This window comes from Lipotes vexillifer, unplaced genomic scaffold, assembly GCF_000442215.2.
Source record: "Lipotes vexillifer unplaced genomic scaffold, Lipotes_vexillifer_v1.1 scaffold2818, whole genome shotgun sequence".
Classification (NCBI taxonomy): Eukaryota; Metazoa; Chordata; class Mammalia; order Artiodactyla; family Lipotidae; genus Lipotes; species Lipotes vexillifer.
This window is the reverse complement of record NW_006792582.1, coordinates 329,919-353,941: the sequence shown is the minus strand read 5'-3', so window position 1 is coordinate 353,941 and position 24,023 is coordinate 329,919. Positions and strand designations below refer to the sequence as shown.

The 24,023-nt window shown below is 39.0% G+C and overlaps 2 protein-coding genes across 2 annotated transcripts in view; one reads left to right on the top strand and one right to left on the bottom strand.

The window, feature by feature from the left end:
- The window catches only part of LOC103068840 (L-lactate dehydrogenase C chain), a 30,613-nt gene extending 27,158 nt beyond the window's left edge, over positions 1 to 3,455 (top strand). Inside the window, exon 4 of the mRNA XM_007465752.1 lies at positions 3,243 to 3,455. Coding sequence (XP_007465814.1) covers positions 3,243 to 3,328 — 86 coding nt within the window. The 3' untranslated portion in view covers positions 3,329 to 3,455. The remainder of the gene's footprint in view (positions 1 to 3,242) is intronic.
- A 19,746-nt stretch (positions 3,456 to 23,201) lies between these two features.
- The window catches only part of TSG101 (tumor susceptibility 101), a 59,833-nt gene continuing 59,011 nt past the window's right edge, over positions 23,202 to 24,023 (bottom strand). Inside the window, exon 10 of the mRNA XM_007465749.1 lies at positions 23,202 to 23,544. Within this exon, the coding sequence (XP_007465811.1) occupies positions 23,455 to 23,544 (90 nt within the window). The 3' untranslated portion in view covers positions 23,202 to 23,454. The remainder of the gene's footprint in view (positions 23,545 to 24,023) is intronic.

Below are 24,023 nucleotides of genomic sequence, written 5' to 3'. Positions count from 1 at the left end.
CATCTGGGTTTGGGTTTTACTTGTGGAGTGTTAAAGGGGGAGAGAGAAGAGAGGAAGACAGACAGATAGATAGAGGTGTAGGTAGTTTTGGTTTCTATACTTGTTAAAAATGAGTTTGGGGCTTCCCTGGTGGCACAGTGGTTGAGAGTCTGCCTGCCGATGCAGGGGACACGGGTTCGTGTCCTGGTCCGGGGAGATCCCACATGCCGTGGAGCGGCTGGGCCCGTGAGCCATGACCGCTGAGCCTGCGTGTCCGGAGCCTGTGCTCCGCAACGGGAGAGGCCACAACAGTGAGAGGGCCCCCCCCAAAAAAAAAAAAAAAAAAAAAAATGAGTTTGACCTTCTGCTAAAGGGTCACAGTCAAATTCAAAACCGTTTCCCTTAAATGTTGTCTACATACAAATGAATAAATTACAAAAAGAGGGCCTCCCTGGTGGCGCAGTGGTTGAGAGTCCGCCTGCCGATTCAAGGGACGTGGGTTCGTGCCCCGGTCCAGGAGGGTCCACGTGCTGCAGAGTGGCTGGTCCCGTGGGCCATGGCCGCTGGGCCTGCGCGTCCGGAGCCTGTGCTCCGCAGGGGGAGAGGCCACAGCAGTGAGAGGCCCGCCTACCACAAAAATAAATAAATAAATATTTAAAAATTCCAAAAAGAAAATGAGTAATAAAGAATTTAAGAAATATTTATGAAAATTAAAATAGGCAAAGGGTCTTAGGGTGTAGCAAAAGAGTTACAAGAAAGGAATATAAGTTGGATATGGAGGAACCTCATAACAAGGTTCAGAGTAAGATACTTGGGGTGGGAGAAGGTCCCATGACCTAAAGACAAGAAACTGGAAAGAAAGGGAATTGGTTCGTTTATCCACATGGACAATGAAGTCACCAAGGATAATGGCACAAACTGGGATAGAGGGAGAAGATTGCTAGGGTCAAAGTCTTTTATGAATGAGATGGAATACTCAAGAGGTTTGTAGACGGTCATTAGAAAGGAAAGAAGAGCTGAATAAGATGGGCCTCAAAAAATCGGGGGAATTGTTTTTGTTTTTAAGAGAGCAAGGGATGAATAATCGGGAAGAGACAGTGAGGGGTATACAGTGGATTCCACACTCTTCCTCTTTTGAGGATACAAAGGGCTGTGGGAGAATATAAGCAATTGCCCCCAGAGGGCTCCTGAAGAAGAGTCAGGGAGGTGTCAAATGAGTGCTCCTGAGAAGAGGTTGAGTAATACGGGAATTTCATAGTCTTTACCGAACAAATCAGTGGATGAGTTACAGTTTATAGGAAATACTTAAACATTTGACATTAAGAGCAAAATCATTTGTATGCTCTTCATCTTTTTTCCCAGTCACTTCATTTTTATTACTTCACATTTTCAGCAAATAAAGTTGCCAATAGAGTTTATTTAACAATATATTAACTTGATTTTTTGTCAGATAAATAGGGAATTCTCTTTAAATAACCATTTCCTCACTTCATGGCCAGTCTATGAGGAAAGGAAGCAAATTTCAGTGCATCCAGGGGTCATACTGCCAACCAGGCATGACGCTTAAAGGGAAGAGGATAGGCTGAGCGGGGGCAGCAGGTCATGGCAGTACACAGGGCTAGGCCACGGCAGCCTTGGAGGTCAGGGCCCTGGTTTCCAGTCTTTCCAGCAGCCCCCAAATGGCATAATGGCATGGACATACATTTCCAGTTCTAATCCAAGAAGCCCTTTCTAGCAGGAAGAGATACAGTGAAAGGAGAGAGAGCAAATTCCTGAAACACTAGCACTGAAGGCAGGAGGGCTTTTGCCCCACAGCCACGCTGCCTTGTTCCTGATGCCACCCAACCCCTGGCAGCTCATGTTAAAGCTCTAAAAGGTATTGTGCTACACGGAGGGAGCAACAGAACGACCAAGGACAGGAAAGGGAAGCGGGGGCAGGCAAGTGTGACTGCAGCTGGAATGTGGCTGGGAGGGGAATGTGGGCTTCCATGGCGAGGCACGGACCAGAGTGGAGTGAATGTGAGTAGAGCCTGGCAGGGGACCCTGAGGAGAAGACATGTGGCTGTTCTGATGGAGATCAGGAGGTTGAGTATAAAGTGGCTACCAAAATGAGGGAGTTGGACTGCAGTGGAAAAGGTGGATAGGGAGTCCCTCTGTGGGCCACCAGAGTAAAACAGGAACGCTGAGCTCCTGAGGAGAGCCCCAGAGATGGTGAGAGGGAAGCTTGGCTGAGTAGTGCCTGTGGGCTCTGAACTATTATGGGAAGCTGGGAGGCACCACTCCAGGGTCAAGGAGCCTCTCCCTTTCTCAACGCTGGCTCCTGGTAACGTTGCAGGCACACCTGGAGGAACAACAAGACCTTCCCATTGCCTCCTCCAACCCTACATTCTGGGGTAAGAAAAGGCAATGGGTGGTAGGGGGCAGAGAGGTGTGAGAGGTCTACTGGGTCTTCTTCCAGGGAGGAGGTGGAGGCTGGTTTGTGGGCATGTAGGCATTGTGTGGGTTACCCAGGTTGTAATAGGCTCTAGTAGCTGCCTCAGCAGCCTTGGCTTCAGCTGCAGGAGTGGAGGGAACATCAGGGCTGCTGATGGGAGGTTCCATGGCCCTAGGATAGGGTGGTGGCCATGGCTGCACCTATTCCATGGCCCTGTCCATCATGGAAGGTCCTGGATAGAAGCCAGGTGGTAGCCAGGAGGGCAGGAGTACATTCCATTGGTGACTGGCAGGGGAATTACATAAACCCTGCTGAGCATGTGAGTACCTGGAACCTTAGGCTCTACCGGAGGCTTCACCTCTGGAAGCTTGAGAAGCCACCTGTTAGCATCTGTTGTCCAAACTCAGTGGCATCCCCTCATGTAAAGATTATACAAAGCAGAGCCTGCCCAGCCACTTCCTGCTTCTGCCTTCACTGTTCTCTTGATTATTTTACACCAAACACAGCCTGCTTGATCTCACAGTCCTTCATCAGACTGCATGGCATTCTTCCGCTTAGAAAGAAATATGACAAGGGTAAGGGGTGAAATAGACAGTGCCCTTTTTGGCCCCTTTGAAGGCAGCTGGCACATTCTTCATGTCATTAAACACAAGTTCTTACATGGCCATAGGACATTAGGAGGCTCTTCGTATTGTTGACGATCACTCTACTGCCCTCCGAATGATTCTTGAGCTCCATAGTCTCTCTGTATATTCTTATTCTGAAGCTGTCTTGCATAGCTGCTTTTCCATATCAGGTTACTGAATAATAACCTAATTTTGCCTTTTAGGGCTTATATGGAATAAAAGAAGAAATCTTTCTCAGTATCCCTTGTGTCTTGGGCCAAAATGGTGTCTCAGATGTTGTGAAAGTTAACTTGAATTCTGAGGAGGAGGCCCTTTTAAAGAAGAGTGCAAACACACTTTGGGATGTCCAGAAAGACCTGATATTCTAAAACCTTTTAATGTTCCATGTTTTATAGAACAGAAGATAGTAGACTGTATATTTTACATTTTGAAAGTATTTTCACCTGATCTTTAAAAAATAAAAGAACATTGGACCTATGACATAACTCCAGCCTCTCAAGGCTAGAAAAAGGAAATGGTAAAGGAATTTCTCTGTTTCTCTATTCTAATGATACTCAGCCTGTACAGATGTAAGTTATCCTTCCGAAGTATGTCGTATATGTAAAAGTTGTTTTCAGGTTTAGTAGAATATGTGTACTAATCCATTTAATATAGAACTTATGATTCTTCTCATAAAACAACAAAATTTCTAGTACTGAAATTTCATTTTGTGCTTTCTTCCATTAGGGCACCAGCATATTCACTTTATATTGCTTCATTAACTTTATGTGTTTATATATAATCTTTACTAAGTACTTGTTTTTAAGACAATGTATATCAGAAGGAAAATAGAAATATAACTTCATGGTATAAAAAAATTAAATATCTTCAACCCTGCAAGTATTATACCAATTAATATAAACTCAAATAGTTGATTTGGCCCCTCTGTTGAAATACCACACAGGGAGTTTAGACCATTCTCTAGGTTATTCTTTTAGCAAACTACTACTGTGCTTGCTGTGTTATGGTTATGAGTTCAGTATGACATGATTTCTGCCCTCAAGTATTTCACAGTGAGCATTTAGGGTACCTCATCTAACTGGTTATTGATGGATGCTTGGTAACAGTCAATTGGTAGCTCCTTCTTGGTGTCCAAGGTAGGAGTACATGTGCTTCATACAAAAATATATATTTCATTGATTCCACAAAGAATTTAAGGCAGCTATAGGAAATACACAGTGAAACAAAAACTAAAAAATCAGGACCAAGGTAATTTACAAATTAGACTAGGACAGGACCAGTGGGAAAAATTAGAAGGCATATATGCAGACCCTGAGGACCTACATGGCTCTAGTGGAGGCAAACCCATTTGGTCAGAGTTACGGTTCACTCTCTGTTATTCTTGCTATTTAATAGCTTTCATTTCAGTCATCTATTACTGAACATAATTAGTTTCCCATTATTTGGTTGTCTTTACTTTTTTTTCAACTTTTCCCTTGAATGTACAAAATATGGTCATGAGAGTTTAGTTAGGATGGCGGGGAGGGGAGTCTTCTGTGGATTTTGCCTTGTTTTAAGCTCCTCTCTTACACCAAATTAAAGCTTCATTTTAGGAGATCCTTGCAGAGATCAAAAAGCTTCAAAATATACTTTCTACAGGGAATATTCTAGGAAATAAAACTGCTGTACGTCATGTGTTCTCAGCTGGCGCAATACTGCCCCAAGGGGATGAAAATTGGTTCTTGGGTGGGGGGGGGGGTTGGTGAAAAAAATCTTTGATATTACAAGGGTTTGGCTCTCCAAAGCTCAACCCTACCAGACAAAATCTCCATAATATTTAATCTCATGCTGTGGGGGCAGGTGAGGGAGCTGAACGATTAGGGTTAATGTCTGAAGAAGCTCTTGAGGGAAAGATAATGAAAAAAGGCTGAGAAACACTGCTCTACATTTTGTAAAAGAATTTGTCAGATGTGTATTATGTTTTATGATTCACAAATGAGTAAGCAAACAGTTAAGTGGGTAGAATGTGGCGGGAGAAGTGGAAACCTTGGTTCATCCCCAATTAACGGATGAGGGGGGATTTTATTAGATTCTACATTTAACGACTTCATAAATAATGAGTTGTAGAAATGGTTATCAATTGTATATATGGTTATCAATTAGCACTGCCCTGATCAAATTCTTAGGGTTTTGTATCTTATTTAAAAATCTCCTTTGCATAGAGGGTTTAACTTAAATGTTTTTTCTACTTCAGCTCATATTTGGGTGGTAAACAGTAGCCCTGAGATCCCTTTCTCCCACAGCCCTGGTGAAAAATTCCCAATCAAGAGTCAACAAGCCCTTATCTGATACATCTAGACAAGATTTCGTTAGAAGTCAATTTACCTGGGCTCCCTGGTGTTCCTAGCCTCTCTGGACAAGGAACACTCCGTTTGAGAGCTGAGTCTCTCTAGTTCAGTGTGCCTGCTGCACCTCGTACACTTGGAGCGCAAGGAGCCTCTCTGAAACCCGCCAGCCACAGGGACCTCAACCTGCAACAGGCAGCAGGCGCAGGCGCAGGCGCAGTGCCTCAGAGCTCGTCTCCTTGCCTCGCGCCTGCACCTGGCGCGCTTGGCCCCCGCGAGGTCCGCACGGGCTGGGCGCCGCCTTACGCAGCCTCAGTAGCCAAAGGTTTTCCTCCTCTGAGCTTCAACCAGCTTTCCCTCCGCTTTCCTCCATTTTCTTCCTCTTCCTCGGGCGGCCATGAGCTGGGCCGCGGGAGTGCTGCGGGCTAGCGGAAGAGTGGGCGCCGCTGGAGTGTATGCTTTTTGCTTGGCGTTGATTCTGTGTCCCCTGTAGGCGGCATGCATCCCAATGAGGGGCGGCTGCCCCTTCACCCGTGTGAGGGTGGCCAGGAGTACCGCGCGCCTGGACGTCCTAGGCCCAGAGCCTGGGGACTGTGGGCTCGTGGACCCTGGGCTGCGTCCTGGAGCTAAGAGCTGGGGGAGGAGAATGGGGGCGCGGGGGGCGGAGGGAAGGAAGAGCAGAGCCTTCAGGGCAAAGGCTGAAATAACTTTACCGGTGGTAGGTCTCAATTTTGGGGGCACAGACCCTTTTCCTTCCTTCACTCCCCTCTCAACCCCTCTTCACTGTACCCACCTTCCTCCTCCTCCCCTTGGTCTGCCTCCTGGATGCTGGGCTGCTGGCCAGAAATTATCCAGCTGCTTTGCTGGTCATTGTCGTTCCCTGTGTGTCTGCAGTGCCTCCTTACCCACCGGGGCCCAGGAGTTCTCTATATGCCCCCTCTCACTACAGACCAATTCCAGATCAATCGGAAGTGGCTTTGCGGCTTTGCAGTTTTTCCTCAAGATGGCGACCATCAAGCGTGACTTTTACGATTTTCGCTTCAGAAGAGGCCATTCATCCCAGTGAGGAAGTGGATCAGTTGCTATGGCCTGTGCATCTTATTAAAAGTAAGTCATATGCCATTCTCAACAAGTTAATCCAAATCAGCACCTTAAGAAGAAAAAAATTAAGGTTAGGGGACCATATATAAGCGAATACGTGATAGTAGAAATTAGCTATGCCAGAGAGCCATTTGGGCATTTTGCCTTTAAATAAAAAGGTTTTTTCCAGCTGCCTGTGCTGCCTTGCTCCATGGCTGCTTCCCAGCACAGTCAGCTGTAGCCCCAGGGAAGCACCTGTTGTCCAAGAGCAGTCAGTAGCTTTGCCGCTTCAGCTCTGGACAAGTATCAAGTGCTTTGACACATGTAAGAAGCAGGTATATGGCATTTTCAGAAGGTAGCATGGTCCTCAAGTGAGTTACTGGTATCTTACATCAGCAGAATAGCTCAATTTCTGACAGGTTACAAACAAACTTTCTCTTTATGCATTTTATTCTTTTAGAGTAAAATAAATACATGCTGCTGTAATAAAATTGCCTTTAATCACTTAACAAGCCTAACCTTGACTCAAGCAGTGAATGCCTGTAAATATAATAAATGAAAAAAGCTAGTATTTTTATAACACAAAACAGTATCATTTACAGCTTGTCAGTTCCATTTTGTCATCCAGCAAAAATAAAAAGCCTGGTAGAGAATTTCATACCTGCAAATGGTGGAGGCTATTTTTGTTAAGACTGTCAGAATTTACTAACCACAGTAATGACATACAGCCCAAAGAATGCAGTCATCTCCTTATCATGTTAATTGTTCTCTTTTGAAGATGTGTTGTGTTGACTAATTGAACAATAATTCAAGTAGAGTGTCTCAGGAGAAACCACTTGAGCTCTGTCTTTGGAGTCTGGCTGGCGGCTCTGAGCATCACCAAAGGCTCTGACTCGCCCTGACTTTGTGTCGTCTTTTACAGGCCTCATCTTCTGCGCACGGCTTCATCCCCAGTGGGCTGGAAACAACCTAGGGTTGTGTTTTGTTTGGGAGTTGTTTGGTCAGGACCTTTGGAACAGTACTGTCCCAATGAATTACTAGATATTATTTATGTAAGAATGAGGTTTTTTTTTAACAATAATATCCTTTCAGAAATTTCTAACTACTTTGTAATGGCATGACTTAACCTGGTGATAAAAGCAGTTATTAAAAATCTACCTTTTCCCCCACCCCCCCCCCAGAAGAAGTTATGTGCTCTGTGCCATTGGGTTAACCAAGTTTTCCTTAGTTGGAGGCAAGGCCACCACATACCATTGTGCAGGTTGTGTCTAGTTCAAGAGGTGAGTGGGGGCCTATCCAGCCCCTGCTGGCTTAACCCAGAGGAACAGGTGCTGTTTTCTAATTGTTCCACCCAGAGGGGGCTGCTTTTTCCAATTCTTATGATGGTATCCTATATGTTAGAAGCGTCTCTATGTGAAAGCATCTTGACATTTCACTTTCACTCATGTGGTGATACTATGAGGTCCCCCTTTGCTTGACTAGGAAACTCTGCTCACAAGTTAAATAACTGGAGAAATAGGTGGCAGAAAAAGAGTGTGCAACTTGTCAGTTGTGGTAGGTGTCCTACTAGTAACAAATACAATAATCCTTTTCCTTTAAAAATCTCTCTCCTATTTCCTGGTCTCTATTTTTATTTCCCTTCCTTCTTTATTCATGTTAGGTTAGTTTTAGTGTTTTCTTAGTATTGATGTAGCTAATAAAGTTAGCTTCCACTTTTAATGGAGAGACACAGGACTAAAAAGATCTGACCCCTTTCTAAGAATATTACCCTGATCTGAACACATAATGTTTTGGTAAATCATAATAAACTCTTTCAGCTATGATTTGCTTTTATTAATGGAATATCTATAAGATTTCTTCAAGCTACCTTTCTGTAGCCTTTAATCCTGGCATGATTTATTGGATTTAAAGGATTAGGCCTGGATTTCACGTCTAAATGACATAAGGCACCGAGAGCATCAGGTACTGTCACCTGCTGCTTCAGGCAGTCATATGAGTTCCTCATGACTCATTTTGTCCTACCAGCTATAATGCCTTTGTCAGCAGTGTCCTCATTGCTAAGAAGAATACACATACATGAAAACCAACACATTTATTTACAACATTGATTATAATAACAGTATGCTTTGTATACATTATCTAACAGCCCTGAAAAGTAATTATTAGATCTATTTTATAGAGGAGAAAAAAGCCACAGACTGTCTCAAGTTGCCTGAATAGATATGTGTATATAGATAATATATACATGATACATTGTCATTAACTAAAGTCCATACTTTAGTTTTTACCTAATGTTCTTTTTCTGTTTTAGTATCCCTTCCAGGATACCACATTACATTTAGTCATTCGTGTCTCCTTAGACTCCTCTAGACCATGACAATTTCTTTTTTAGGCTTTCCTTGTGTATTTTTGTTTCCCCAGCCACGCCACGCAGCTTGCAGGATCATAGTTCCAAGACCAGGGGTTGAACCCAGGCCCTGGCAGTGAAAGCACTGAATGCTAACCACTGGGCCGCCAGGGAATTCCTGAGGCTTTTCTTGTTTTTGATGCCTTTGGCAGTTTTGAGGAGTACTGGTCAGATATTTTGTAGAATGCTCCTCTGTTGGAATTTGTCTGGTGTTTTTCTCATAGTGAGACTGAAATAATGGATTTGGGGGAGGAAGACACAGAGGTTAGGTAGCATTTTCATCACATCATTTCCAGAGTACATACTGTCAACATGATTTATTACAGTTGATGTTGACCTCAGTCACTTGCTGAGGTACTGTTAGGTTTCTCTACTGTAAAGTTACTCTTTTTCCCGTCTTTCCATGCTATGCTCTTTGGAAGGAAGTCTCTGTACAGCCCACACTTAGGGAGTGGGGAGTTATGTTCCCTCTCCTTGGGAGTAGAGTATCTTCCTGAATTATTTGGGATTCTTCTGCATGGGAGATTTGTCTTTTCTCTCCTTTTTATTAATTCATTCAGTCATTTACTAATATCAGTATGGGCTCATGAATTTTATTTTATATTTTGGGTTATAATTAAGCGCATTTTTATTTTGTTTCTTAAGTTGTTCCAGCTTTGGCCATTGGGAGCTCATTCAGTTGACTACTGTGTCCCTTTGACATACCCCCATCAACATAGGGTTTTTGTTTAGTTTGAGCACTTCTGTAGTTTCTGGCATATAAGATCTTTCAGCTTCTTCATGTCATATATTTTCTGCTTCAGTTGTAAATCAGCACTTTTTTTTTTTCCCAGGGAGCCCTGATTCCTTTTATTGGAGTATGATATTATAACCCAAGATCTGAGTGCTAGGTGTGCTCATTTCTACATAGAACATTTTAAAAACTATCTTTCAAAGGTAATTTTGTCAATAGTGTAATTCTGCTCCATGCTACTATTATCTCTGTAAATAATTTAGAGTATCCAGAAAGCATTGGCATCTCATTAGGCAACAACCTTTTCCTTGTGATACAGTTTAGACTTCTAGGCTAATAAATTATAATCAAATCAGCCAAGCACTTTAAATTTCCATTAATTAGAATAAAGTAAAAAGATCCAACAATGTAAGTTGGACATGTACTTAAATTATGGATACTTGATCATTTATTTCTAAGTACTAGCTCAAAGCCATTGGTTTTTTTCAGTGAAGATTTTAATACTATATAATAAAGATAATATGTAGTTATTTACAACATTATTTTTCAAAAGGTAATACATTCACAAGGTTAAAAAATAAAAGTAATATAAAAAGATATACATAGTATGTATAAGCTGATTCACGTTATTATAAAGCAGAAACTAACACCATTGAAAAGCAATTATACTCCAATAAAGATGTTTAAAAATATATATATATATATACATAGAGAAGTCACACTTTCATCCTGTTTCCATCCAACCTTTCCCCTAAATTCCACTTTAGGAAACCATTTGTCAGTTTCTTGTGTATCCTCTAGAGTTTCTTTTGCAAATACAATATATAATTTTCCTCCTTTATTACATATGAAGCAGCATGCTAGATACAGTACTGATTCCTTTTTGCCTGTAACATTGCTTGATAAAACTATAAAATTTTAGAGTTGGAAAGGGCCCTATATTTTAACCTATTTATTAAAAAAACTTTTATTGAGCTTCTATGTGCCAGGTTAATGCTAAGCACCAGATGAGTGAAAATGAATGACTTCCTCTTCTCTAGGAGCTCCTAGTCCGGTGAGAAATTCCTTCTACAGAATCCCTTCTTTATCATTGTGCAGCCTCAGCTTAAATTGAAGAGGTGTTCACTACCTTCAGAGACTGTTCTGTTTATTAAATGGCTTCTCTGTTTGTTTTCCTAATTGTGAGCTGAAGCTTTCCTCCTTGTAGCTTGTATCTCTTCTAGTTTGGACTTTTATATCATGACGAAATGTTGAACAGATTCAGTATGTCTTCCCTGAGTCTGATAATTCATAAGGTAGATATAGATTGCCAGTATAAGAATTTTCTTTCATTCTCCAGTTAATCCAGAAGCCCCCTCTCCCACCTGACTAATGTCTTTTTAGGGCTTGAGTGATGAACTTGCCTTTGTGGATGCTGATGAAGGCAAACTGATGGGTGAGACTGGATCTGCAACATGGCAGCCCTTTCATGAAAATCCTAAATATATTTTCCAGCAAAGGTTACTGTCATAGCTAAATACTATAAATATTCTAATAGTACATTAATAAATATCTAAGAAAATCATATCTTTATATTATGACTTCCCCAACTGTTATAAAGTTGGTTGCTCCCTACCCTGTAGTCTCATAACATGTTCAGATTTCATTAGGTTGTACTTAATTTGTTTACAGGGCTTCCTACAGCACCAGACTGAGTTCCTGTGAGCAGCAGTAATAGTAATTATCATGACAGTAATCATTAATTGATTGCCCATTTTGTGCCAGCCACTGAGCTAAAGCACTTTATTTTATTTGATAACCTCAGCACAATTCTATGATGTTTCATAGATGATGCACCTGCACATCAAGGTTAAATAAAAGTGATGGAGTAAAGATTTGATCCCTTTGTTTTGACTCAAAAGCCTAAGCTCTTAACTACTGTACTTTATTTACTTGGCACCCAGGAGGTAATTGTATGAACAAATAAATGAACCAATATCTCCCTGTTCAAGGGTCTTTTCATACCACATCTATCTCTAAGTAAACATTCTCATTTACCAGAACAAGGTACATTTTGACCTTTTATTCTGTAAAGTGCAAGAGGTATGTATGTTAGGAGGTTGTTAAAACAAATGTACAAGGAAACTTTAGTACTAATTTCCTGCAATTAAGAGTGCTGTGGGCATTGTAGATCTGAGGGCGCTCACTCTTTAGTAAGAAGTGTGGTGACTGAGCTGAACAGGAAATGTGTACTTAAATTTTAGATGTTTTCTCCCATAATGTTTTCTATTCAAATCTTTCCCCAGATTACTTTGTCACTGCAAACTCAACATAGTGATTATCACAGCAGGTGCAGGCCAGATAAAGAGAAACATACCTTTATTTAATCCAGAGAAATGTGTCCATGTTTAAATTAATGATTTCCAGTATTATCTAACACAGTCTCCACTGCAAAGTGATTATTGTTTCCAATCCAGGTCACCTTTATTTTGGCTGTTCAGTGAATAATAACTTTTTGTGTGTGGGGGGGTGGGCTTAGTAACTTGGTAGAGAAAAATAATGGGTATTAAACTCTAAACTACCGATATAGCCAGAATCGCTTCCTGTTTTGTTAATTTAACATGTATTTTGCATAATCAGTGTGTGTACCATAATGAAGATTTCTTTAAATACTAGCGTATATGAAAAGATAATTTGCTGAATCGTAGTGTGTAAATCCAAGTTTTACAAACTAAAGACTTTCATATCTGAGCTGTTTTCCAGATTGCTGAGGGTGCTGAAGTGAAAGCACAATACTTTATTGACTAACCCTCCAAGATTGTACTAGACTCCTCACTGGTGCATGCACAAAGTGGACAAATTTAAGATATACTTTGGAAATAAAACATGCAGGACCACTGACAGATTTTGTATAGTTAGGAACAGGGAAGAGTAAAAAATGACTTCTGGATTTTTACCTTGAGTGATTGATTGGATGGTAGTTCCATTTATCTGGATTGTGATGCTCTCAAGGAGGTGGGAGTCAGTGAAGGAAGTAGGAGGGAGTGTTGAGTTTAGGGGAGAAAAACCAAGATTTCCAATTGGGACATGTTAAATTTGAGATATCTGAAAAGATACTTAGGAGATGGCAAACAGGTAGCTGGTAGCTGATTATGAATCTGGAGCTCAGAAATCTAGGTTGTGATATTCAGCCAAATTACTGTATTTTTTTAAAATTAATTAATTAATTTATGGCTGCGTTGGGTCTTTGTTGCTGCGTGCGGGCTTTCTCTAGTTGCGGCGAGTAGGGGCTACTCTTCGTTGCAGTGCGTGGGCTTCTCATTGCGGTGGCTTCTCTTGTTGCAGAGCACGGGCTCTAGGCGCACAGGCTTCAGTAGTTGTGGCACATGGGCTCAGTAGTTGTGGTTCGTGGGCTCAGTAGCTGTGGCTCATGGGCTTAGTTGCTCTGCAGCATATGGGATCTCCCCAGGCCAGGGCTCGAACCCGTGTCCCCTGCATTGGCAGGTGGATTCTTCACCACTGAGCCACCAGGGAAACCCACTCTCAGCAGTTCTATTCAACATAGTATTGAAGTCCCAGCCACAGCAATTAAACAAAAAAAAGAAAGAAAAGGTATGCAGATTGGAAGGGAACAGGTAAAACTGTCACTATTTGTAGATGACATGATACTCTATGTAGAGAATAATAAAGACCACACAAAAACTATTAGAACTAACAAATGAATTCAGCAAGGTAGCAGGATACAAGTTAATATACAGAAATCAGTTACATTTCTCTACACTAACAATCAAATATCAGAGAAAGTTAAAAAAAATCCTGTTTGAAATTACATTTAAAAAAAACCCCTAGGAATAAACCAAGGAAGTGCAAGACCTATATGCTGAAAACCATAAAACATTGATAGAGGAAATCAAAAATGATTCAAAGAAATGGAAAGCTATCCCATGCTTTTGGATTGGAAGAATTAATATTGTTAAAATAGCCATACTACCCAAAGCGAGCTACAGATATAATGTGGTCCCTGTCAGATTACCCATGACATTTTCCATAGAACTAGAACAAATAATCCTAAAATTTATATGGAACCATAAAACACCCAGAATTGCCAAAGCAATCCTGAGGAAAAAGAACAAAGCAGGAGGCATAACCCTCCCAGACTTCAGACAGTACTGCAAAGCTACAGTAATCAAAACAGTGTGGTATTGGCCCAAAACCAGACATATGAATCAATGGAGCAGAATAGAGCCCAGAAATAAACCCACACACCCATGGTCAATTAATCTATGACAAAAGAGGCAAGATTATACAGTGAGGAAAAGACAGTCTCTTTAGCAAGTGGTGTTGGGAAAGGTTGACAGCTGCATGGAAATCAGTGAAGTTAGAACACAGCCTTACACCATACACAAAAATAAACTCAAATGGCTTAAAGACTAAAATATAAGACATGACACCATAAAACTCCTAGAAGAGAACATAGGCAAAGCATTCTCTGACATAAATCGTACCAATCTTTTCTTAGGTCAGTCTACCAAGGCAATAGAGATAAAAGTGAAAATAAATAAATGGGACCTAATCAAACTTACAGTATTTTGTACAGCAAAGGAAACCATCAACAAAAGGACAACCTATGAACTGGAAGGAAATATTTGCAAATGATGTGACCAACAAGGGCTTAATTTCCAAACTATAGAAACAGCTCATACAACTCAATAACAAAAAAACAAACAACCCAATCAAAAATTGGGCAGAAGGCCTAAATAGACATTTCTCCAAAGAAGACATACAGATGGCCAATAGGCACATGAAAAGATGCTCAACATCACTAATCATCAGAGAAATGCAAATCAAAATGACAATGAGATATCACCTCACACCGGCCAGAATGGCTGTTATTAAAAAGTCTGTAAATAACATGTTGAAAGGGTGTGGAGAGAAGGGAACCCTTCCTCAAAAAACTAAAAATAGAGTTGCCATATGATCCAGCAATTCCACTCCTGGGCATATATCCAGAGAAAACTATAGTTTGAAAAGATGCATGCACCCCTGTGTTCATAGCAGCACTATTTACAATAGCCAAGACATGGAAACAACCTAAATGTCCACTGAAGATGAATGGATAAAGATGATGTGGTTGTGTGTGTGTGTGTGTGTGTGTGTGTGTATGAAATAAAGAGTGAAATAATGCCAACATGGATGGACCTAGAGATTATCATACTGAGTGAATGGTTTAAGAAGATATGGCACATATATACAATGGAATATTACTCAGCCCTAAAAAAAGAATGAAATATTGCCATTTGCAGCAACATGGATGGACCTAGAAGAATATCATACTACGTAAAGTAAGTCAGACAGAGAAAGACAAATATTATATGATATCACTCCTGTATGGAATCAAAACAGAAATAGACTCACAGACATAGAAAACAAACTTATGGTTACCAAAGGGGAGAGGGAGGTAGGGAGGGATAAAGATATGGGATTAACAGATACAAACTACTATACATAAAATAGATAAGCAACAAGGATTTACGGTATAGTGCAGGGAACTATATTCAATATCTTATAATAACCTATGATGGAACACAATTTGAAAAAATACATATATACAACTGAATTACTTTCTGTACACCTGAAACTAACACAATATTGTAAATCAACTATACTTCAATTAAAAAAAAAAAACTAAAATAGGATAATGACCCCAAAATACAGATAGTCCTAAAAAAAAAAGTGTGTCTCTTCTAGAGAGCAATATAGTTAGACCTCATTTTATGCAGTGTGAAAATCTCTGCCTTTTGAATGGACTGTTTATTCACATTAACTGTTACTGTGATATGTTTGGATTTATGCCTGTCATTTTGCTGTTTGTCTTGTGTCTTCTTTTGTTCCTTGGTTTCTCCTTTACTGACTTTTTTTGCATTTTCTAAAGTGCCATTTTAATTATTTAATTAATTTTAAATTATGTTTTTTGAGGTTTTTTTTTAGTGGTTGCTCTTGGGGTTACAATATCAGCTTAAGGTACCTGGATGTACTTCACATTTTTGCATACTTAATTCCAATAAAATATAGAAACTTTGCTCCATTGTAGCATCAATCCCTCACCCACTTTTGTGCTATTATTGTTGTATATGTCTATATGTATTAAAAATTCAAAAATACAGTGTTATAATTATTGCTTTATATAATCTTAAGTCTTTTGTAGAAGACAAAAATATATGAACTTTTTTATATTAACCTTCTTATTTTTCATTTTTAGTATTCATTTCTTTGTCTAGATTTGAGTTACTGTCTGGTGTCACTTCCTTGCTCTACTCTAGTATCTTTCCCTTCCTCTTCTGGTTGTTATTGTCAAATACCTTCTATCTATATATCTTGTAGGCCCAACAATAAACTTTATATAGTTTTATGCAGTTGTGTTTTAAATAAGAGGTAGGTGTATGTGTGTGTATATATGTATACACACATACACACATTTATATAAATAAATATTTCACTATTACCAGTGCTCCTTTCTTCATGTTGGTATGAATTGCTGCTTGGTATCACTTCCTTTCAACCTGAAGAAACTTCTTCAGTATCTGTTGTAAGGCAGGTTGGCTGCTAGCAGTGAATTCTCTCAATCTTTATTTGTTTGGGAATGTCTTCATTCTGCCTTCATTTTTGAAATATAGATTTGCTACATATAGTATTCTTGGTTGAGTTTCTCTTCCAGCACTTTGAATGTCATTCAGCTGTCTTCTGGCCTCCATTGCTTCAGATTAGAAGTTAGCTGTTAACTTGTTTTGGTTCTCTGGTATGCAGTGAGTCTGTTTTCTCCTATTTCCGATATTTTCTCTGTGGCTTTTGACAGTTCAACTATGGTGTGTCTAAGTAAGAATCCCTTTCAGTATATCCTACCTGGAGTTCCTTAAACTTCTTGAATGTGCAGATTAATGTTTTTCATATTTGGGAAGTTTCACCCATTATTTCTTTCAATGTGTTTGCTCCTTTCTCTCCTCTCCTTCTGGTACTACTATAATGCATGTTGGTGTGTTTAATGGTCTCCCACAAGTCTCTGTTATTTCTTGTTTTCTTTCTGATCTTTAGTTTCTGTAGTTTACAAATTACCAGACATTTTTTATTAGACCTACCATCTCCAAATAAGGCCTTTTTTCTATACTTAAGACCTTTATCTTTTCCCTGCCCTATTGCATCGGCTAGGAGGATCTCCAGTAAGACGTTAAATAGAAAGTGATAGTGGGTGTATCCTTGTCTTGTTCCTGACGGTAATGAAACTACTTCTAATTTTTCTTCATTATTTGTGGTTTGTTTTGGATTTTTGATACCTTTTTATTTTTTATTTTATTTTATTATTATTATTATCTTTTGCGGTACGCAGGCCTCTCACTGTTGTGGCCTCTCCCATTGCGGAGCACAGGCTTCGGACGCTCAGGCTCAGCGGTCATGGCTCACGGGCCCAGCCGCTCCGCGGCATGTGGGATCTTCCCAGACCGGGGCACGAACCCGTGTCCCCTGCATTGGCAGGCGGACTCTCAACCACTGCGCCACCAGGGAAGCCCCTTGATACCTTTTTAGGTTAAGTTTCCTTTTCTTCTTAGATTGTTGAGTTTTACTTTTATTAAACCCTAATGGATTTGGAACTTCATCAGGTTTTTGTACAATTCAAATGATCTTTTTCTTTAAATCTCACAGTGTAATATATTAATAGATTTTCTGATATTGAACCATCTTTGCATTTCTGGGGTAAAACTTCCTTGGTCATGAAGTATTTTTCAAAAACCCCACTTAAGTATATTTGCTAATATTTTATTTAGTACTTGTGTATCTGTGTAAATAAATGAGTTTACTATTTTTTATCTGGTCTTTGCTCAGTTTCGGTATCAAGGTTTTACTATATCCCCACCAAAAATTTTTTTCTGTTATCTAATAAAATAGGTTGCATAAGAACAAACTGTTCCTTGAAAGTTTGATATAACTTGTTTGTAAAACAGTTGAAAGGGTGAGGGGCTAGATTTTTGTTAAAAGATCATTAATGTAATTTGTTTTTTCAGATTTTCCATTTCTTGGTCATTTTAGGAATTTTTCTAGCTGTCCATTTCATTCAAGTTTTATACTGGCATGTGTTTCATATTTTATGACTTTTTAAACCTTTACTGTATTTGTGCTTACCTCTCCTGTTTCCTAATATTATTTGTTGGGGACATTGTGCCCTCGTTTTGCTAGAGGACTTATTAGTCCTCCTCTCCCCAAGAATTACTTTCTATTTTATTGATTCTGATGTTTTTAATCTTACTACTTTCTGCTTATTTTTTAAAACTTCCTTTTACTTTATGGTTAGTAACTTTTATCCTTGATCTTTCTTGTTTTTAAAAAAATGCATTTAAGAATATAAACTTAACAGTAAGTACCACTTTTTCTTTTGTTTTGTGGCACTTTTATTGTCATTCAGGTATAAATATTTTGTAATTCCTAGTTTTCTCTTTAACTTAGCAAGTTAAGAGTATGCTTTTAGCTTTGAAACATTTTAAAATTTGTTATATTGTGGTTGATTCTAACATAGCTGAATTGAGATCAGAGAAATGCGGGTTAACATCCACTCTTTGAAATCTGTTAAGGCTTCCTTTGTGACCTAGTTAATACAGTTTTTGTAAATGTTCCTTTATGTATTTGGGGGGGGGAAATGGACTTAATTGGATGATCTTTCTATATCCATTCGCACTTATTGATTTCGTTTAGTTTTACTAAATTACGAATTTTTAATTATTACTGATCTGTCAGTTTCTGATAAAGGTAGTTACTCAAATCCACCTAGCATTTTCAGATTTTTTTCCAATATATTTTGAGGCCATTTCAATGAGTTGCATCTAAGTTCATGATTATTATGTACTGTTGGATTGTTTCATATATTATGTAGTATCTCTGTGTATCCTTAGTAATGCTTTTTTATTTTTGAAATTCTCTTTTGTTTGCCATTACTGTATCTGCACTAACTTTCTGGCTAATAGTTATCTGCACTAACTTTCTGGCTAACAGTTACTTTTTAAACTCATTGAGAAAAAAATTCTGATAAAATAATGTTTAAAATAGTTCACATACCCAAAACATCAGACTATGCCAAATTTTTTTCCCTTGCCTAGTGGGACTAAGGCCTGATTATGTTTTGCCTGACAGTTATATTCCATGTATACTTGTTTCTCTGTTTTCCTCTTAACTAAGCTTTTTGCTCTAAATGGATTATTCTCTGAGAAAAATTATTTCAAAGACTTGATAAGGGATATTGATTTGTGTTTCTTACATTTTTTTTAATGGCATGAATGAATGTGTGTTTCTGCACAAACGTCTATACCAAGTAGTAACAAAAGGTTTTCATAATTTATTTCTATTGGGTAGATATTGTTGAAACTATGGTGTAACTGGAGTTGGATAGAGAACTGTTTTTGTTCCCCCCAGCGAAACATCAGACTTAGTTTTAATTTAGATAAATGTAAAAAAGTTTATCATTTAAAGTGAGAACTTTTTCTGACTTGAATTTTTTCTTCTCAGTGGGTATCTTAACTTTGTAGCATGGAAGTTAAGAGCATTTCCCCAAAACCGTAGTTATTGGGAGTGGCTGTAATCTGGCCACTGCCCCTTTCCATTTCTTGACTGGGCAGAGGCTTGGTGTCCACTCTGAAAGCTGTCATGGTTTGTCCTGTTAGAGACTCAAGTGGTAAGCCTAAAAGTACCACTGAGCTGTGCACACTCTCTGAAATATATTTAGACTGTATTGATCATATATTTAATCATAAAGTAAAATACCTCCTGGGTGAAAGGACTTTTATTCTACTTTAGGTCCTTTTAGTAGTGTTTTAATTTTTAGCACATTATTTTTATAATAAAATAACTTACCAGAAATACAAGTTTGAAAAAAACGAGAATTTTACTACAATCCTACATATATGTACAATTAAGATTATAAGGCTTTCTTAACACAGCACTAAGTAACAAGATGTAGTTTACATTTAACTTGGGATACTCTAGTTCAGAAAGGTCAGTATTGTAATTCAAGTAACATGAATTCTTCCTATTAACTGGAGAAAATTAAAGGGAAGAGGACGAGGGGTGCTAATATCATAGCAGTCCTTTTTATCTTTCTTCTGGCTAAGAACCCTTGAAATCGATCTAATACAAACCCCTGGCTATGGAAAAGGACTTGAAGTGATAAAAGTTAAAACTTAATAATTTATAGTTGAAAATTTTAAAACTGTCACTTTCTTGTTTGGAGAATCTCTGCCAAGACGATAGAATTGTGGGTTCCATCCCTTAAGATTTTGATTTAGCTGATTTGGGGTAGGGCTTAGACATCTGAATTTTTGATAGTCTATTGAGTGTTCCTGGTTGTAAACCACTCAGGGCAATTGTAACAGTTTTGCTAAGGTTAAAAAAAAACCACCACCACCTGTTGTATAATACTATGTAATGAATGGATTTGGGGGTATCTTTTTCTTAGTTCCTGTGTGGAGTGGAGTGAACATTGCTGTGGTCTCTCCGAAGGTTCTGAACTCAGATAAAGGAACCGATAGACCTGAGCAGTAGGAAAATGTCCGCAAAGTAGTGGTTGCCAGGTAGTATGTTTTGTATTTTCAGTACCTTGGAAGTTAGCTGTAAGCCTGAATTGTGCCAGAGGGATGAGACTTGGGTCCTTTAAGTATATGTTGTTGTATCTGCTGGACTTTTCTTTCCTTAGCACTTCTACTTTTATTTTGGTGTGATCATATTCACATTATAAACTCTTAAGCAGTTAGGGACTAAGTCTGTCTCACTCACTGCTGAGCCTAACCCAGTATCTACCATATAGTAGGCACTCACTTGGTTAACTGACAATATATTTTTTCTAATTGTTGCTATATATTCTTTACAGTTAATAGTAAAATTGATTTCACATTAACTTCTGGATCTCTGTACTTACAGTCATAACTCTGTTTTCCTACCTTACATAACCAACTCCTATAAGAAATTCCTTATTGATGGAAACATTTCAGATTTGTGGCATTGTGAGGCTCCTGCAATATGGATGTTCAAAGACAAGTATTTCTTCTAAAATTAACTTATGTTCATGATTTCTTCCAACTCCACAGTGGCTGTGAGGTGATTAAAAAGAAATGGGGTGTTGTCCTACCTGTGTTGATGTAACAGAAAGTATTCTGAAGAATCTTAGGAATGCATCCAGTTTCCATCATGAGTAAGGTAGGATGTTTATGTTTGAAAAAATATTTAATATCAACATAAGATAGAGGTAAAAGGGCGTTGATGAAAATTTTTGAAGTTGATCTTATGGAAGCACCTCTCTTCCTAAAATCTGCTCTTTGCTGCTGCTGCTGAAGAGACAGAGACAAAGGGATGGTGGTAGAGGAGGAAGAGGCCTACCTTTGTAGACCTTTGTCCTGGCCTAGTGTGGTATTTCTTATACATTCTATTAGATAAAAGTCTTATTGCATCTTTATTATTTAACTGAGTGAACTAGCTCTACAAATATCTAGTAACATTGGGAACCACTGTGGTATGTCTTGCCACATTTTGAGTTGTTCTCTAGCAGTTTCAATGAGGTCCAGTGAAGAGACCTAAGAAAGAAGCACTGATCACAGAAGTATTAGCAGTTGGTCTCCTGGGGAGGGGGAAGTTGGGGCCTGGGTAAGATCCCTCTGCTAGTTTGAATGGGAGAAGGTAAAGTAAAATGGAATTAAATCACTGGGAATAAAGTAATAGGAATTTTGAAGTGGTTCCCTGATAGGAAGTGGTTTTGGGGCAAGGAGATAGGAAAAGGGTTGGTCCCAGCAAACATGGCAAGAGGTCGGGGCCTATGTGGGAAGATGGCAGATGAATTTGAACAATAAATATGTCTAGTCATCTGTTTTAAATTGTTCTTTCCTTGTATCTTTTTTTTTTTTTTTGGTGGCTCGTGGGCTCTAGAGTGCAGGCTCGTGGGCTGTAGAGCGCAGGCTCAGTAGTTGTGGCGCACGGGCCTAGCCGCTCCGCTGCATGTGGGATCATCCCAGACCAGGGCTTGAACTCGTGTCCCCTGCATTGGCAGGCAGACTCCCAACCACTGCGCCACCAGAGAAGTCCCCTTTCCTTGTATCTTTTTCTGCCACAGTTCATACTACAAATCTGTTAAATACTCAATTCACCCAGCAACTGTTGTTTCTCATATTGCAGACCTTCGTTTGTTAGAAGAAAAGAGAAAGGAATAATTTTTAAGTCTTTACTTTCAGGGCCACTATTGAACAAATGAATATATCTTAGTGTTCCATGTATCCTGGGAGAGAATGTTATTACAGACCTCATAAAGGTAAAGCTGACCTCTGCAGAAGGAGCGCAAGTTTTAAAGTTGCTTAAAACTACCATTCTGAAGTTATCAAAAGAGAGATAGTAGTTAGTTACAGGATTAAATACGTCAAACTTGTGAATAAACTCAAATTCCTAAAAGTCGGAAAAAAGAAGGAGGGAGGAGTGACTCCACTATTTAGCCCCTCAGCTCTTTTATTTAGCATCCAAATGTTGGATGATACTTATTTTTTGTAATTCCTAAGTCACTGCATCAAATAAGGTATTTTGGTACCTCTGATGTACCAGTACTTGCCTTGTATATTATATATGTAGTTGCCATTTGGTCCAAAAGAATGTATGATGTGTGTTTATTGTGTTTAGAAATCGTGATTCTTTTCATCAAGTGTATGCTAATTATTTCCTTCTGGCTGGCTAATACACCTAAGTAAGTTCATTTTGTATGCTATAAAAAAGCTGTAACTTCCTTTACCATGTAAAAATAAATGTATACACAAAAATAACTCATTTAAACGTTAGCTTCAAAGCTAACACTAGATTAAACCTTGCTAGTTTCTATTCTGATAATTTTTACAAGTAGATTTTCATTTTTTAAGAAAAGATCTAAACTATATAAACTCTTCAGTGATGAGTGAGACCAAACTGGTCTGTCTTCTCTTGGCATAAGTATAGAGTAGGCTGTCTGGCTCCCTGAATACCTTAAAACATCTTAAATTAGAATGTTCATTTCTTTATAACCTCATGAACCTTCTAGCTCTCTCATTTTGACAGAGAAAATTCTGTTCTGCTAGATAAGCTTTTTAGGACATGTAGATCATTGGTTGGGTGGCCACAATCTTGACTACAGAATCACTCACCAGAAAGACTGACTTCAGATGACAATAAGTGCAGAGAGGCAGTGTACACTGTACCTTCCTCCTTAATTGTGGCCAGACCATCTTGCCTAGTTAACATAAATTCTCAGGTGTGTAGCTTGGTACTGGCCACTCTGCTCCTTTCTTGATGAAAACAGTTAGTTATGGTTCTGTCAGGCCTGGAAAGGAAACAAACTAGGCAGGAACTGGTAGGAGGGTACCAGCCAGGACCTTTCACAAAAAAAGTCACCCAAATCCCTCAATTTCAAATATTTGAAAATTTAGATTTCTGTGTGGTATTATATCCCATATTGAACAGAATTCACTTTATATGCTAGAGGATAAATAATGCTAAATTCCAACTCACGATGGATGATATACTTTTGCTAAGTTAGAAGCTGAGCTTCTTATTTAGCTTTCATATATTTTTCCTAAAGATGTTCAGTAAAAGAGAAAAATTATGCAACAAATTTTATTTAGCATAGTCAGTCCCAACATTCAGCACAAAAAGAGTTTACAGAGGATAGAAAGTGCATTAATAAAAGCCAGTCTTTACCAAAAGAAAACAGAAAATATATTATTGATTCAAAATATTTTACACTTGAATGATAAACTGCAATAACTTATTCTGGGCACCTACTGATATAAGAGAAAGGAAGAGAAGAAAAAAATGCTTTAGAAGAGCTCAATCTCCAGCTGGTATCAGAGGAGTCAGTAGAGGTCACTGAGACCGGCAGTCTTTCTTGCTTTCTGCATTAGTGCCCTCAGCTGGAACTGTTTACGGGACAGAAGACGTACATGCTGTGAAGGGGGAAAAAGTTTCAACAGTTTAGACTGGCTCTGATCCAGGCCTAGGCATGAACTATCAGACAGTTTGTAACCTAGGTGGAAGCTAAGAACCTAAACTCATATCAGCTTTCCTTTGGAGCCAATACTTTATTACATGTGGCTTTTTAAACTCACTGGATTGATGCTGGCAGCTTGTGTTAAGGAAAGTAGTCTTCTGAGACCCTATACAAAGGCCCTCTTCACAGGGAAAGCACCACATTGCAGGATCTGGCTCAGGAGTTCAAGCTGCACTTGAGACAACCAAGATGGCAGGGAAACTTGTACTGTGATCCTAACAAAAGTTACAAAAAACTTTTGTACAAACTGTGACTGTTTGTCCCCACTTGGCTAAAAAAGGGGAAGGGCAAGGATGAGTATAGCACAAGGCCAGCTTTTGTCCAGTGCCTAGCAAACAGTGTTCCTCTCTTGCCTCTCCATGTGTATCTTTCCCT